Source organism: Drosophila santomea, chromosome X (genome assembly GCF_016746245.2).
Source record: "Drosophila santomea strain STO CAGO 1482 chromosome X, Prin_Dsan_1.1, whole genome shotgun sequence".
In the NCBI taxonomy this organism is placed as follows: Eukaryota; Metazoa; Arthropoda; class Insecta; order Diptera; family Drosophilidae; genus Drosophila; species Drosophila santomea.
In genome coordinates, this window is record NC_053021.2 from 5302784 (window position 1) to 5320001 (window position 17218).

The 17218-nt window shown below is 42.0% G+C and overlaps 2 protein-coding genes across 13 annotated transcripts in view; one reads left to right on the forward strand and one right to left on the reverse strand.

The window, feature by feature from the left end:
* LOC120456109 (cAMP-specific 3',5'-cyclic phosphodiesterase) overlaps positions 1-17218 on the reverse strand; it is a 106834-nt gene that overhangs the window by 15726 nt on the left and 73890 nt on the right. For 7 of the 12 annotated variants that reach the window (XM_039642723.2, XM_039642722.2, XM_039642727.2 and 4 more), the window contains 2 exons: positions 7362-7538; positions 2613-2651 (listed from right to left, as the gene is read on the reverse strand). In XM_039642723.2, the coding sequence (XP_039498657.1) occupies positions 2613-2651; positions 7362-7538 (216 nt within the window). Of the gene's footprint in view, positions 1-2612; positions 2652-7361; positions 7539-14512; positions 15596-17218 lie in introns of all 12 variants that reach the window. The other 5 variants (XM_039642725.2, XM_039642724.2, XM_039642730.2 and 2 more) reach the window with 3 other exon arrangements.
* LOC120456112 (katanin p60 ATPase-containing subunit A-like 2) lies at positions 12672-14359 on the forward strand. The gene has a single exon (XM_039642739.2). It carries the CDS (start codon positions 12690-12692, stop codon positions 14262-14264), a length of 1575 nt encoding a protein of 524 aa, XP_039498673.1. The 5' UTR covers positions 12672-12689; the 3' UTR covers positions 14265-14359.

The following is a 17218-nucleotide window of genomic DNA, read 5'->3' on the forward strand; positions in this document are numbered from 1 at the left end:
TTTTGCCTCTGCAGCTGTTGGCATTTGATTAACGCTCATTAGCGGGAGCAACGAAAAAAAAAAATCGAAACAGCGTCCACATTCATTTTTAAATACGGCAATGATTTTAATATCTTTCGCATGATAGGGGAAAATGTATTAAAGAAAGAAGAAAACGAGGCCGCGCTGAGAAAATTGAAATAAAATAAATCGCAGTAGAGAATAATGTTACAAGAATTCTAATAATACACTTTCAATGAGCGATTTTTAAATTTTTTTTTGCCTGCGCAGTACTTAAGCTGATAACTGGGTAATGAGGACCACATTACTCATGCGCACCGTGCGCCGAAATGGGCTTTTGAATGGCTTTGCATTTATTGCATTGACTGAGCGAATGATTGCAGTCATTAGAAGACTTCAACGACGTCTAATCTATACACATTGAAAATCTGTGAAATGATTCATAATGCACAGAATAAATCAAATTTAAATGCTTATATATTTACACCACAACTTAAAATGAATTATCGTAAAAGCTTTGATTTCGTTAGGAATAAAGATATTGCACTGAAGATATAATTCGAATTTGATCCTATTTTTCTGAAGTGCACTCATAAACAAAATCTCACTCCACTCGAGTGCCTGAGCAATTCGAATAAACATTCTCGGGGGAATATCTTCGGGCATTTGTCTTAATCTGACTGATGCCAGAGACTTACAAAGATTTATGCAATCAAACAGTTTCTGACCACATTTCACATTTAGTTGCCTTGAAAACTAGTCAACTAAAACTATAACCGTTTCAAATGTCCATTAATTTATATAATACTTTGCTGCTCTAAATGTGTTGAGTGCGCTTCTGGCCATACACTCAAAATATTTTGTGCTTGAATTTGCACTTTACAGGGCTGTAGCAAAATGATATATTTGTGTTTCTGAAATAGAACAAATAGCTTTTTTACGAGCTAAAAAACGTCTTAGAAATGCACCTATATAAATAAATGAATGCCTCGGTGGAGGTTCAAAGTGCCTGTCGATCGGGGAAATATTTTATATTTGGCCCTTATTCGTTTTGGATATATCATGGAAGAATGCATACCGAGCTGCCGATATTAAAGCACTTAATTTGCATTTCACTTTTGGCTCAGCTCAGCACAGCCATTTTCCATTTTCCGTTTTCCCCAGCCAGCCAGCCTGCCATTTCCATGCCACACACACACACACACGCAGCTATAAAAAGGAATTTCTATTTTTTTCGCCGCTGGGTGTGAATGACAAATCTGCAATGTGCAATGCATTTTTCCCGTACATATATACTCAATATATATATTTGTATACAACTGTGTGCGTATATAGCTTCTCACATATGTATATTAAAGCTAAAATTATGCGCCCGCAATCACGAGCACTCACGAATCATATTCAGGCACTCACAGTTGATTTTCTTTTTTTTTGAGGCAATTGAGGCACTGGCGGCAGAGCGAATTTAATGCACGGGAAAAATGTATTTTATTTAGTTGAAGATGAAGATGCTGATGCTGCCTCATCTTGGGCCATATTTTATGGGGTTCGCGCTGTGGTTTTGGTCTTGTTTCGTGTGCCAGCGTCAGTGTCTTCGGTGTCACGCTGCGTATGAATAATGTGAGGAACGGAAGCGCGATACGTATACGCCCGGTGGTACGGCACTGCATGTGGCAACTAGACTGCGACCACAGCGGGTGACTTTCGAGAGAGAGTTCTCCCTGATTGACTTCTGTCAGCAATTATTCCGTTTTATTTATTTTCTCTATATACATTTCTCTTGTTTTTTTGTGCTTCGACACTTGGGGACAGGAAATAGGAAATGTTTTTCATATTTAAATTAGCCTGGCCTGCACTCAATATTATGCCAGATGTCCGCGTCATACGATGTGCGAAATTCCTCTGCAACTCGTGACTGTCGAAGACAAATCGCAATGACTCAACGATACGGACATGGCCAACATGTGAGCGTTATAAAGCGGCGAACAATTCGATCCAAAGACGGGCAAAGTTCAAAGTTCATTGAACCAAGGAATGGCTAGGAGCATGTTGTTAGTCAAAAAGAAATATGTGCAAAGCCTACTACAAAGTATGACATTTCTGCTTAATAAAAATAGAATACAAGGAATTTCAAATTGAAAAAATGTACATATATCCCTTATTTTACATTCTTTTAGAAACTAGATTTTATACATTACCATTATTGCTTAAGCATACATTAAACGAACCCAAAACACTATGATTTAATCTATCAATAATTGCAAGCAAGCAAAGTAAACAAAAAAGAAAAAATGGTCAGGACCGTGGAAAACAATGGAAATCCATGTTAGAATAGCTACAAATTACCCTTAATAGGTCCGCAAATAGAATTTTTCAATATAATTATGGTATTATTGGGTATTTGGGTATTCAGGTAGTGAAACAAAAACCACATGCAAATCACAAAATGCAGGACGACAATGGCAGAATGAAAACGACAACAAACATACAAACATCAAATGCAAAGGCGGGCAAGACATAACAATAGAGATAGATAGATAGATAGATAGATAGAGACGGAGAAAGAGAGAGAGAGAGCGATATAGGCAGATCAGTTCTCTCGGCATACGTACGATCGGTCAACGAGTATAGAGGCTTCCTGTTCTTTAAACCTGGAAAAAGGGTTACAATCTTAATAAACAACGATAATACAGACAACAATCATAAGAATTGTACTAAGTTTAGTGAAGGAAATAGCGGGAGTATAGGGGAAAACAATGGAAAACAGGGGTGAAATAAGAGGAAACTAGGGACAAATGTAGCCAACAATGAACGCAGGGAATAAGTAGGTGGTAAAATAAGAAGAAGGTAAAATCAAATCATAATCAAATATACAAAAAAAAATACAAATACTCTTTAAACTTTTAACTAAACATATAACTCGAGCGTACTTCATTCTACAGGGAATGTGAAACTGTTGAGCTCTTTGGGTTACAAATGGATACAAATGGAAACAAAGTTTACGTTGTTCAATATTGTTGTTACCTGAAGTCAGTAAAAAAGTCTGTGCACACCCGTGTAATAATTTGAATTGCATCCAGCTTTAGCCAAAACGGTTTATGTTTCGAACCCACAACAAAAACGGAAAAACAAACAATTCATACACTGAAAAAACAACTTAATTTCGGATACATTAATGTTACATTTAATTATTGAAACTATGCATCACACTTGTTTAAACTAGATGTCTTCAATTCAAGTAGGAAGTCTTAATTTTCTCCCAGAAATATTTATAGTGTTATACCAATTAGGCATACACTCAAACGTTTGTGCGTTTTCTCTGCGTGTATTTTCCCCGAGAGACCAATTGATGCGTCACGTGCAGCCAAATGCTAAGTGAGCGAGCGGCGAAAACCGGGGGTTGAAAGCGGGCGGAAAAGTGGGGCGGCAATTCCCGACGACTTTCGCTGACGCAGACAATGACCCCGCCGCATAGATCAGTGCAAATCCAGCGTAATGACGTCATTCCAACACGTCACAACAAACAAAATAACTAACAGACAAACAGAATGTGGGGAGCCGAGAAGGAGCTGCGCTGCGCTGCGACTGCACAAAAGTCGAAGTTGAAGTGTTGACATTTAAGCACATGGCCAAAAGGACCGCCAACCACCGACCACCAGGCCCGCCCCTTTTGGCAGCCGACTTGGCCGCCCATTTGTCTCCTGCATTTAGAACTGTGTGTGTGCAAATGTCATTGGGCGCAAATAAAGGGGCGGGCAGTGCAAAGGCCCTTTACATAATAGGAGGTCAAATAATCGGACCTTTGGCGACATTACGTTATCTAACTTTGTTTTGTTTGGCAATTGTGAAAGCTCGTAGGATTTATTTGGTGCGACATTCGCTCGTTTGAACGTTGCATACTATTAAATTTATAATATTACATTCACCGCATTCAAAGCTGAATTGAAGCAAATATATAAAATCGTTTAACTTATTTGGATTTCTAGCACCTCAGTTCACCGCAGTTAACCCGAAACTAACCCACAAACACCACAGAAGCCGAAATACAAGTTCCTTTGACAACGCAACGAAAAGGATTTCACATCCTTTTCCTGCAATTCCTTAAAACTCTTATTCCAATTCGGTTTCCATTTTGCCATCTCTCAGTAGTTTTTCCATCAGATTATAAAGTTAATGGCAACGCAAGTTGCAGCCAACAGGATGAATTTCAAAAGGAATTTGCATGGTTGGTTGGACAAAAACTTTTGCGAGGGGGCCCAAGTCACCTGAGTCAGTCAGTTTTTGGGGATAAATTAGGGCCAGAATTTAAGATTTGACATGCGGGGGAAGGAGGAAGGATATCCACGAGCCCGAGGACTTTTCCGCGTAGAAGAAATCCTCTGTCTTGCTTTAGAAGTATTTAAATTACTTTGATTTTCTAGTACGCTACTTTTTGTTTTTGTAGTGAACAAGTCTTGGAAATCCTACCCCACTACAAGAATTGTTTTCGGCCATTTGCTGAAAACAATTCCACTTAACTGCATCTATTATTATTGTTGCCATGATTATTTTCTCGTTTTTCGGACTGGCTGTCCGAAAATGTGAGATGGAACATCCCGAAATGCCGACAAGAAAATATTATGACTAATTGTGAGCTGTTTTGTTCAAATGACGACCTTGACATTTACACGGAACATAACAAAATCGCCAAATGGACGGCTGGGCTGTAGGCTGTATGTGGGTGGCATGCAAGACAGAATATCGGACAGTAGGCTAATTATTTGTTATTAGTGTTGAAATCTTTATGAAACTTGGTCGTCAGTCAATGGTTTCAGTACTTGTGCATGGCGTTGTATGGTTTTCGCTCAGCTCAGGATTCCCATTCCATCCATAAATACGTGTGTGTAATTGACAGCTCATCAGGAACATTGTTTGAAAGTGGCAGCCCCTAGAAATATTCCAACTTGATTGAAAGCAAACGCAGCGTGCGTTGAAAGGTGAAGATTGCCACTCCCTTCCCCCTCCCCTTCTCTTTTCACCCACAAGTTTCCTTCTCTGGTTTTCCCACTACTCTTTCCCCAGGGGCGGAAAAGGCGAAAAAGAGGGACAGTTTGGCAGGCCGAAAAACTTTGAAGGCAGACAAAAGTTTTCGGCTTCCATGCCACATCGAAAACAAATGCAAATTGCGTTGCTGTCGCCTGCCAAAAACATTTGACCGTAAAGGGAAAACTACAACAACACCTGAGGAAAACCAACCACAGCAACAACAATGAGGATGGCCAAGAAGGTCGAACGACCGGGGAGCACCAAACGCCTATTTCAACTAAAATTGAATTGCCTTTACTTAGAAGCATTTTACAACAGATACTACAAGGGCTACACAAACTTCAAATGTAATCCTTAAAATTTACAGTGTAAAACTTGAAATTTCAGCACTAAATATAACCTATTTTATTAGCAGTGTTGTTTTTTTATAGATAGGTACATCTTATTAGCCATATTATTGTGTGATTGAGTATTTCTTTTGATCGTAAGTGTGCTCGCTACTCGGGGATTCAAGATGTTTTCCGCCCTGCGTTTAAGTGTTTTATCGAGCCAAATATTTTTGCTTTTGTAATTTTACAGCCATAATTTGCGCCAAATATTCAAAGAAAAAAAAAAAGTGGGGAAAACTGAAAAGTGGCCAGGGCAAGCTCACTTTTGGCGCTGTGAAAATGTAAATATTTTGCCAGCCTTTCCTCGCGGTTTTCCCCGCTTTTCAGCCTTTTCCCATCTTTTCGTGGTGATCATTAACCGCCTCCCACTTTTGTTGTTCTTGTTATTGCAGCTGCATGTGTAATTAGGGGTTATTGTTTTTGTGCATATCACATCGGTACGTGTAAGTTTCAGTGTGTGTGTGTGAGGGAATTTCTCTTTTGTCTGTGGTTGCGTGGCTGCATTGCCGCTGCCAAAACGAAAAAAAAAACAGTGAGACTGCAGGGGGTGCACTCAAAAATACAGCAGCCAGAATGCTTGCCAAAAAAAAAAACTGACACTCGCTGTGAAACACATTCAAGAACAAAAACGGAAGTAAAAAAAAGTGAATTTCCGGCCTCAGTGTTGCATAACGCTATTTTGGCCATGCATGTGTAATGACTGGTTTTTTGGGAGAGGAAACTGTGGCACCGTGACTAACTAATTGAAGTTCAGGCCTTAGGCGCTGTAAAAAGCTCTGCACAAAATATGTCCGGCATCAGGCAGCAGTTGCAGTGCAAGATGCATCTACATGGAGATTAAATTTAATGTTGTAAGGTAACGTAACGAACGTAACGTAAGGTAATAACGAAGAGTGTCGAAGAGTAAAAGTGGAGATGTGGTGGGCCTTAAAATGCCAGCAAAGTTTTTGCAATTTTCGCCTGTGTGCGTCTGGAATTTTGCTGACTCTTCATAGAGAGCTACTCCCAGTGCCCCCAGTCAGCTTCGCACCTTATACATATCCCTCCATATGGCTGGGCTTTCTGTATTCAAATATCTCTCGTCAAGTTCATGTGTGCTCTAAGCGGAAACGGGTAAAAATCCATTAAACACACAGCGTAAAAGTTTTGGGAACTGAATACGTATTTAAGCAGTGTTTATTAAAAAAACGTATTTCATAATTGCTGAAGTGAAAATAATAAAATACAAAACCGAAAGGAAAGCTTAAACCGTATATCTTTTAAAGCAGGTAGTTTTAGTAGGAATAATAGAGAAGCAAAGCCATCATTAAAAGAAATACTTTCTATATAGTTAGAGTGCTGGTAGAGTCGAGAAAGAAACCAGACATGTACAGAATAGTGGGAAACCTTTTTTAAATAGACAGAAAAAAGAGACACGCTTAAAAAATAAGGAGAGTACAGGCATAAACGATTAAATGGTGTTGTTTAAGACCAAGTACAGCGGAGAAAGAATGCCAATAGAGAAGAGAGGAGAAGAGAAGATAAGAGGGAACCCCCCTCAAAACGAATAATAATAACGAATTGTATAGGTAACAGTGGTAACAGTGTAGATAAATACCACAAAAAACAACAATAAACGGACTCAATGTAATCGTATCCGAAAAATGGCCCAGCAATGCAAAGGAACCATAACGAAAAACGATAATCAAAGCCGTAATCAAAGCCGTTTCGGGGAAGGGAGCAGTCACAAACATGAAAAAGGTGTCGAAAATGGCCAGCATCATCATTATCTGAGCTCCAATTGGACAAGTGAATGTTTGCTGTTGGCATTCACAACAAATAATAAGAGGAGAAAAATCAGCTTAAATATCCAACTTATGCAATAATGAATTATATATGTATAAATGGGGGGAATGGGGGAAATCGAGTGCTGTTCAATGTAACTTTGTAACTTTGTAAGGCACTTACCTTTCGCTGGCGATGCTTGAGTTTCGGGACATGGACTTGGGCGACATCTCAAAGTCCGAATCGGAGCGATATAGAAACGATTCGCGGCGCTGCGGCAAATTCTGTAGTACCAAACCGGCGCTGGGAGAGCCGCCCTCGAGCGGTGATCGAGCGCCCTGGCCATTTTCTACATCGAAGCTGAAACGATAGGGTTGAGAAAATCAGATTAGCATGCATTTTTCTATGTCAATTAATTGTACATTTGTAGATGGCTAATGAATTGCCACATACCCGTGACACAAAATCGTTTGTCAGAGCGAGATGGACCTGAAATGTGAGGGCAAAGCCACCGGAAACGGAAGCGCGCCTAACAAGGCACATTTAAAGTTTCATTTCGTTAGCCATCTCTTCTTGCGCCTCCTTTTCTTTTTGTTCAGCTCACTTGTCTGCGGCATAAAGTTTTTCTGGCTGGCAGAATTCTCGTAACAAGTCCGTCGTCCTCCCAATAAAAGCACAAAAAAAAACTGATGCGAAAGTCAGTACGGTCCGCCAGAAAATGTTAAAGAAAAGTTTAGTCAATTCTGGGGCAAGTCCCCGAGTTTCGGGGAAGATATTAAAAAAAGAAAAAAAATAATAAAATAAAAGAAACTCCCTTAAAACTGCCGGGTCATCTTGACCAAAAAGGGCGTACTTCAATTTGCCGCTAGGTGGCCGCTTAAAACTTATAATCAGGCTCGTCTAAGCCGTCTTTTATCAATGCCAATTTAATCTGACATCTACAAGCTAAATTTGACATAATATGAAACCATACGTAGAACGATAAACAATTGTATAGCAGAACGATACTAGAAGTCATTAGTTTATCATAGATAAACGTGACTAGCTACAGTCCGGATACACTATCAAGAAGACAGGCAGCAGACTTATATTCAACTGGAGTGAAAACTAGCCGAAATGCTAACTGAAGAATATCAATTCGTATGCTTCCGACACTTACTCGCAACTTTCTTGTTTTATACTGCTGAGAAGCCCACCCCACTTTTTGAGCTTTCCAAACACCTCCCTTTCATTTTCCTCGCAAGGCTGAGGAAAAGTCGTAAAGAAAAATGATGTTTTAAGTAAAATTTATACCGGGGTCATTAAGTAAACTTGGCACAAAGTTGTTGCCGCTTGTTGCTACTTCCACTGTTTGTTTTTTTTTTCTTTTTTGTTTTTTTGTGAGGGGCGGGAAGGTGGAAAGTGCTGGGAAAATGTTGGAAAAAGGGGAGTGGCGTGGGGGAGGGAGCAACAACGTCGCCAGATTCCCAGGCATACTTTGTGGCGCTTTCCCGCAAAAGTTATGGCAACAGCAGCAGCGGCGACAAACTGTTTTTAGTTTAGTTTCAGTTTCCAGATTCGGGCATACACTTTCCCGTCATTCTTTTTGTCAGTTTTTGTATTTTTAATGGTGCTATAAGCAATCTTTATTGATGCTCTGCATTGAAGAGTGTTTCTGTTTTATTTTGCGTTTTTTTTTGGATAGTCAAAACAGTTGCGAACGCGAAATGGGAAAATTCATCCTTTGTTGATTTGGTTTTCAACTGGTTTTCTTTTTTTATTTGTTCGAAAGACGAAATAGAAATGTATGTTCATAAGATACCATTTTATTTTTTTTCTGTGCAGCATGGAATAGCGAGTTATTTTTTGTTAATAAAAATTCTATTTTTTCACATTTTTTGCAATTTTTGCGAAAATAGATTTTCTATTTTTTTGCGTAAATTATTATCAGTATTTTGATCACAGCATTCGAAATAGTGGTCCAAATATGGAATGCCATACCTCGTTGAATTCGTAATAAAATTTCCTATCAAACTGTGTTTTCAAAAAAAATTCCTATTTTTTTCACATTTTTTGCAATTTTTGATGATGTTACCCCTTACAAAAAATGCGAAAATTGGGCCAAAAATTATTTTAACAGAGTCGGAGTTGGTTAGTATTGGTAATTAGGAGTACAACAATGTAATTCTTTTAACTTTTTGACCATTTTTAGCCAAGTTATACCGAAAATATCAATCGTAAATATTGAATTTTTGCTAAAAATCGTTTTCCCTTTTTTTTTGCGATTATTAATATCAGTATCCAAATACGCGTTGGATTTTAGACAATGAGTTGAGTAGTAAAAATCTTAAAAGTATTTGGACTCGCGTACCATTTCTATTCATTTAATTTTAAGCCAGTATAGTCGTTTCTCAATGAATTTCTTGTACTCTTCCCCGCGATTCCCTCTTGTGTTTTCCTGTTTTTGTTCCCCTCCATGCCCAATATTTATTTAGTTACTTTGTAATGCACTCGTGCATTCATTCGCACCATGAATGCAGGCAGCATTCATTCCCTTCGAAGTCGCCGAATACTTGGCGCCTGCTTATCCTGACGTTCCAAGGACTGTCGTAGCACTTGGAAAGAACTCGCACAACATGGAGACAAACACTGAAGAACAACACTCAAGCTCATAAAGCGTCCTGTCACAGGCAGCGGACAAAAAACGCAGATAAACCAAACAAAAAATGCGAGCAAGGCGTGAAGAAAGGCCAAATAGAAAACAAAAGATGGGCGAGCAAGACAATTACTCTGCGCGCGAAAGAGAGGTCCAGCTTGGCCAGTGAAAGAGAAGATAATATTGAAATAAATCACCATCGTCCAAACTGTTCAGCTCTTGTAGAAACGTAATTTAGAGTATCCGAAACACGGAGAAAATTTAAGCTCGGTACACTATTAAAGCTATTTAAACTAGTTACTACGGCTAGCTAGAGATCTTAAGAGTTACTTTGACCGATTAACATTCATGCAGAAAATATGTGAATATATCCCTGGGAATCAACTCAGTAGCATTCACAATAGCTTTGGGAATTTGGGTTGAGCTATCCACTATTTACCGATAGAAGCCCATTGCCGAGCTGGGACACATACATCTTTATCCTTTGAGCAACTCGCAGACTTTCTTTATTTATAATTGCATACTTGCAGGCGCACCCAAACACAATTACGTACGAGAGGGTGGGTGGGTGTGTGGGTGGTTGGTGCTGTTGGGCAATTTCTTTCTCTCTTTTTCTTTTTTTTTTGGGTGGTCGAGTGGTAGGGTTTTCCTTCGCTTAAGCCGTGACGTGCTTCCAGCCACACAGTCGCACTCAAGCCGGATGAAGGCGAAAGTAGCTGGCTGGCGGAAGATTGGCATTGTTGTTGTGCCGGGGGAGTGCGGGGGCGGGCGGGGGAAATGGCGCGGATAAGCTGGAGAAACCGGGAGAATAGGAGGGAGAGCAGGACGAACAGGAAGTGGTAGGGTGGAGGAGTCGGGAGAAACGGAAGTGTGCCCGACGGCAGCTCTTCATGTGCCTAATTATATGTGCAAATAAATGAACGACGCATACTGATTGTGTGGGTGTGAGTGTTAGTGTGCCTGTGAACGAGTGTGTGCGAGTGAACAGGCATCTGTGTGTTTAGGGTCCGTGTTTATACACAGCTCTATGCATGTGTGTGTGTGTGTCATAGATGTTTGCCAAAGACAAAAGGTTGGCTCTTTCAAATAAAAAAGAGCGTTAAGCTCAACGCCCAGCGCCAACTTAATTAGTTTGTTAAACTCGCAGCTCTCACACACACACACACAAATGCACTTAAAGGGTGTCTATGAGAGCCCTTTGGCAGGAAAAATGACGCGCCAGTCCGGGAAAACAAAGGAAAACAGAAGCATTTTCAACAACAGCAGATGATTTATAAAGGAACATTGTTTATTTCTTGTGTTCTTGCAGTAATAAACTATGTTAACAAACAAGAATTAATGCAGTTTTTCATACCATCAAAATGACTAGATTTTGTGATGTTCATATTGAATATAGTTGGCTCTTTTTAAATCTTGAGGCATCCTACTTAGCCGCCACACACAACACACAGCCACACGGCCACCGAGGCAAGTGGTAAGTGGGCTCTCACTTCCACAGCACATGCACCAAAATAACGCCAGTCGAAGGACCTTGAGAGGAAATGGAAACCCGAAAAGAATTCGAAAATAAAATAACCAAAAATCCAAAAACCAAAGCAAAGTGCAGAGCCTGAAAGGAAAATGCTGGCGAACGAGACAGTGCACCGAATGCAACTGTGGGTGCGGATGGGAGGCTCGTGAGAGGAAAGAAAACTGTCACAAGGCCATTAACAAAGCCTGATACAGACTGCCATGAGGTTGGACGATGATGGAGGACAGAAGGGGTGGTGGCAAAACAAAAAAACCAAATTAAAATTGCGAAGCAAAATAAAATGGGGACAGCCACCCATGTAGCAGCACTTTTTCCACAGAGAAAAAGTTCTCAAGTGCATAATGTAAACAAACTCAGTTTGATGTTATAAATACTATTGACACTAGTCTCGTAAATCGTATTACAAAATATAACATCAGAATCATATGAATACAGTTACAAACAAGTCTTGACTCAAGCAAAAAGGCGATGGTTTTTGCACCGTGTGATAATGTTTTTTGAAGTCGAAGTGAAATGGATGGATGGGCTGCAAATGGAAAATGAGGGCGATGGGCGGTGGGTGGATGTTGCATGTGCATGTTGAATAATTTCACCTGACAGGGCGTGTCTCGTACGTACGTGTATGTATATGTGTATGTGTATATGTATGTGTGTTTGTGTGCGGACAGGATACGCTGATTTTCATTTCATTGCGTTGTGCATTTGATTAACCATCTGGCGCCGTCATCTCTCGCCAAATTGAGCATGTTGCCAGCTCTTGGCAACCATTTTCGTAGGAAGAGCGAGGGAAATGCGAAATGAAATGTAATAGCGGGGAAAAACGTGTATCAAGGGGAAACGAGGGCTGTTGAAAATGCACAACGAACAATTAAGTGCACTAACCAATTGAGAGGACTCAATTGCGGCCAACTGATCTGGCAATTTGCGTGCCATGGAATTGGATTAGTTCACGATTTCTTTGGTAAACACTACAAGCGCGACTTAGCGCATTAAACGAATAAGTACTATGAATCAAATAATATACCATTGGTTAAGTTTAGTTTTCCTTTTATTTTGAAAATCTCCCTCTGTTTATTTCACAGTATAAGCTGTTTGAACTAAGGTAGCATGACAATGAACAAACCACAAGTCACTGCAAGTATGAGATTTTAATGGTTTTCCTGTTTCCCTGCATTTTTAATTAGTTACATGGCATAATCATACATAAATTCCTAAAGCCCCATAGTTTTTCAGCTTTGTTATTTCCAGTGGTTGCCTAGGAAAATGTAATAAAATAAATGTAAGCCTCTAAAGCGTAACATGGCAACCTCTGACATTCGTTATGACAACCCAGTGTTTCGTTTTCATGCAAACACTAACTATTTCTGAGAAACACAGACTGCCAGAATATCTGCGCCAGATAGTTGATCAAATTGCCGAGGCTCGAAACAACCCAGAGCACATTCCCGTTGTACGCGCAGTTTTCGCGGAAAAGCCTCAAATGAAGACTCAGGGAAAATATGGAGTGACGGCCACGGCGGCTGCCCAAGTTCTTTGCGAGGATGTGAGAAATTTTAGCACACGACGCCGCAATATTCTCTACCTAATGCACCGATATCTGGTAGAGAACGGATACTATGCGAGTGCCGAGTCCTTGAAAACCGAAGGACGTCTTTCCGACGAGTACGAACTGTGCGACAATATAGATCTGGATGCCATGTACCTGGAGTATGCCAGCTTTTACAACATGAAATTTGGTAAATACCCGAAAATCCTTAAAAGAATGGGAGCCAAAATCAAGGTGGACGTGGGTGGAAAGGCGCAGGAAAAGCCAGCGGCCAAGGAATTGCCTAAGAAAGCTCCGCCAACGGACGCTTCTCTGGCCAATTGGCACATTGGTGTCGGAGCAGCCACACAGGCTGCTTTGAGCAACGAACAGCCGTTGCAGATAAAGAAAATGGAAACGGCAACGGAATCGAATGGCCAGGAGTCGAATGCTTGTGAAATCGAACATGGTCATTTGGGCGGTGATGATGTACTGTTCTCCTCCATGGACTGGCAATCGCTGGCAGAATTGGTCAAGACTTCTATATTGCAGGAGAATATAAAGATCAAATGGTCGGATGTCTGTGGAAATCATCGAGCAATTGAGTTGATCAAGGAAGCTGTGCTAACGCCCATAGAGTTCCCCCAACTATTCGCACATGGCCTAAAACCATGGAGATCCTTGCTCCTCCACGGACCACCGGGCAGTGGGAAAACCCTACTGGCCAAGGCTTTATATTCCGAGACACAGGGTCAGGTGACCTTCTTCAATATAACTGCCAGCATAATGGTCAGCAAGTGGCGGGGAGAATCCGAGAAGATCCTGCGAGTGCTCTTCCACATGGCAGCAAAAAGGGCACCGTCGGTGATTTTCTTCGATGAAATCGAGAGCTTGACCTCGAAAAGGGACAGGGCCACGGATCACGAGAGTTCCAAGCGCTTTAAGAACGAACTCTTGCAGCTTTTGGACGGCATGGAGCACGCTCTGAACGGCGTTTTCGTCTTGGCCAGCACCAACTTGCCCTGGGACATTGATGAGGCCTTTTTGCGGCGCTTCGAGAAGAAACTGCTGGTTCAACTGCCCAATGCGGCGGAGAGAAGTTGCCTGATTACCCGACTTCTAGGCAGCAGCATATCCCTGAATCATCGACTTCTCGAGCAGCTAGTGGAGATCTCTGATCAGTTTACCGGTGACGAAATACGACTGGCTTGCAAGGAGATCAGCATGCATCGGGTGCGTTGTGCCACCAAGATTGGGGACCGAGCCGCCGGCATACATAAGGAATCCCCGGCAGCCATCGAGGCCAATGTGGAGAAGGCCTTCCGGCAAGTGCGGCCTTTGGGCCAGAAGCTGCTGGCCAAGCACGAGCAGTGGCAGCAGGAAAACGGCGCCTAGGCTGGACTATCTTTCTGTTTACTCCTCGGGCTTAATATATATTTCCTAACACCATCTATTTAGTATACATTTTTTTAACTACAATAAAACATATAAACGCGTTTAATGACTTAAGTTCATGCTTTTTTATGCTTGCAGAACTGTCTGGCAAAACTAATCGTGTATGGCCAATAACTTGGGCAATGGTATACGTGTGTTCTTGTGACCCATTCTTTAAAATATGTCTTGTATATCCCCTCATTTGTTACCTGCCCGTGGTGCGTCTCCTGGCCCCGGCGATCGTCATCCGGGAGACATATCTCCGGATCCGTCCGCTCGACCTGCGCTGCGAGGTATTCCCGGTGGTCACCGACTTGACGCTGTACTCCGTGGCCGTGGAGCTCCGGCGATCGCTGGTCATCAGATCGGAACACATGGATGAGGACAGAATCGAGGCAGCCGATCTGCGCTTCCCGCCCGTAAAGGTGCCTCCGCCGCTCGACGAGGTGGTGGTGGCGGAACTATCTGATCTGGAGAAGAGCGAGGACCTCTTGCTGCGACTCGATGAACCGGTGCCCGTGGCATCCTGGATATTGCTGTAAAATTCCTCGGTCTCCCGGTCGTAGGTCTCGTCCTCATCGTCCTCGTCCATGGGATCCACGTCGAACTCCTCGCCCTCCGCCTCAGTGGCCATTGTGTCGCTCCTCTGGCTCAGTGCCCGATTTCCACGATTGCCATTCGATAGGGACGACGATTGCTGTTGCAGTTGGTAGTACTCGTGGCAATCTCCTCGGGAGCCCCGGGATCTACTGCTCCCACTCAGATAGCGATAGGGTGCCGAGCTGGAGTTGCTGGTGGTGCTCAAGGAGTGTCGTTTGCTGGGGCTTACTTCCAAGGTACCACCATTGGTGACCTCGCCGCCACCATCGCTGTCGCCACCGCCCACGCTTCCGCTGAAGGTGACCTCGTGGAATTTCGAGGATTTCCGGCGGGTCCTCGGGCCCATCCCGTCGCCGTTGTTCCCCAGCGAAATCGATGGTCTCGGTCGATTGTTGTTCTCACCCTTTTGATTCAGATCGCCGCGATGATCCTCGCCGCCCTCCGGCATCAGGGTCAAGGCCAAGGCGGGTCGACCTCGTTTTCGGCTCCACGGAAAGGCCCGAATAAATGCAAAGATGATGAACAACGTGGCTATCATCTTGGCACAAAATCTCTACTACTTTCCCAAGGGGCTATTTCGTTCTCTAGAAATTGGCACGCACATCTTTGGCCATTCTGATTTCGTCGTTGGATTTTCAATTTTCTAATATCACTAATGTCGATTTACTTTAACTAAGTTCGATTTCGTTTTTCTATTTTTCAGAAAGAGAAAGAGTAAGATGCGAGGCGAGACGAGACGAGACAGAAAGAGGTGGTGGGGAAAAATGGGTCTGCAGTTGACAGACACGTGGCCCGAATGATGGATCAACGGTCAGCGCTGACAGCCCAGGAAAATGACGGAAAAACAGGGAAGAGAAACACGTGTCCAGGCACTAATAATGATGTTTTAAATTAGATGTGAAAACAATGCAAAATATCACTAAACTGCGCATAGATTTTGTGTTTGCTGTTCTCGCGCACATATTTAATTGTATTTTTCTTAAAGTTATCCAAAAAAACACAGACTTAATATTATGATTCGTTCAAGAGGGAAAACCCAAAACCACTCGAAAATCGTAAATTGTTTGTTGTTACGTTAACCGACTGCAAATACATTTTCCACTTTCTGCGTGTTTGCCGTTTTCTGATCCACGCTTCATTTGCTTCTTGTTTATCTGTTTGCCACTGCTTTATACTGATATACATATGTATATATGTATATATATATATGTATATATAGTAAAGTACAGATAGCGCATCCTTGTGCGAGTTTCGTTCGTTCCGTGTGACTGACAAACTGGTGGATAAACTGCTGGATGGACGTCTATCTGTCTATCTGTCTGCGAGTGAATTTTATGCGCAATTTTGATGGCGCTGCGAACATATTATGATAATCAATGCACAATTATTGCACACACACATGCACACTCCAGGACACCGGGACATAGGATATAGCGCTTAAAGGACTCTAAGTGCAGGGCAACTTTTCCTTTCTTTTCTCTTTTTTTTCATCCTTCTCGAGTAGCGTTTTCGCTTTGTAAAGGTTCCTACTTCTCGTTTTTCTTTTTGCCTTGTTAGGAAGACAACAAAAATTGTTGTCCAAGTTGTATGGAGAAGCACAGGATATAACCAACAACAACGACAACGGGGGCCAGGATGGTGGGGGGAGGGGGGGCATTAAGGACCCCCAAAGGACGCATTCGTCGTTGTTGTTGCTGCTGCTGTTGCCTGAGCGGCTTACCCAACTGATGATGCTCCTTACTGCTATCTCAGTATCTTCTCCATCATCCTGCACGCACACACACACACACACACACAACCCTGCTCCGTTGACCTAAACTAGATACTTTTTAGTTCAACCATAATTGAAATGATTTAACAATGAGCCGGCAGTGCAGCAACGGGGGAAGGGGAGCTGGGCAGCTGGGCAGCTGGGCAGCTGGGAAGCTAAGGATGAGGGATTAGATGGGTTTTCAGATTTCCGGACTGGAAGGTTTCACGTGCCAACTTCTTTGATATTCAATAAAAATAAAACGCATTTTACCACATATACAGCCTTAAACCTTTCCCTCAAAACACCATCGCAAAGAAGAGAGTCAATTCTTAAAAGCTGGAATTTTTACAGCCAATATTAGCCTAACTTAATTGCGATTAACTAAACTTGTCATAAGGCTACGAGCGCAAGAAGCATAACGAGTCTTAATGGAGGCAGAAGTTGATGAAGCTGCTGCTGCTGGTGAAACCCCCGTGCAGTTTCCCCTTTATGGCACGCACTACTTTTTAATTTGTTTAAATTGCATTAAAAAAGAAAAACCCGAGAGGTAAAACCTAGGAAT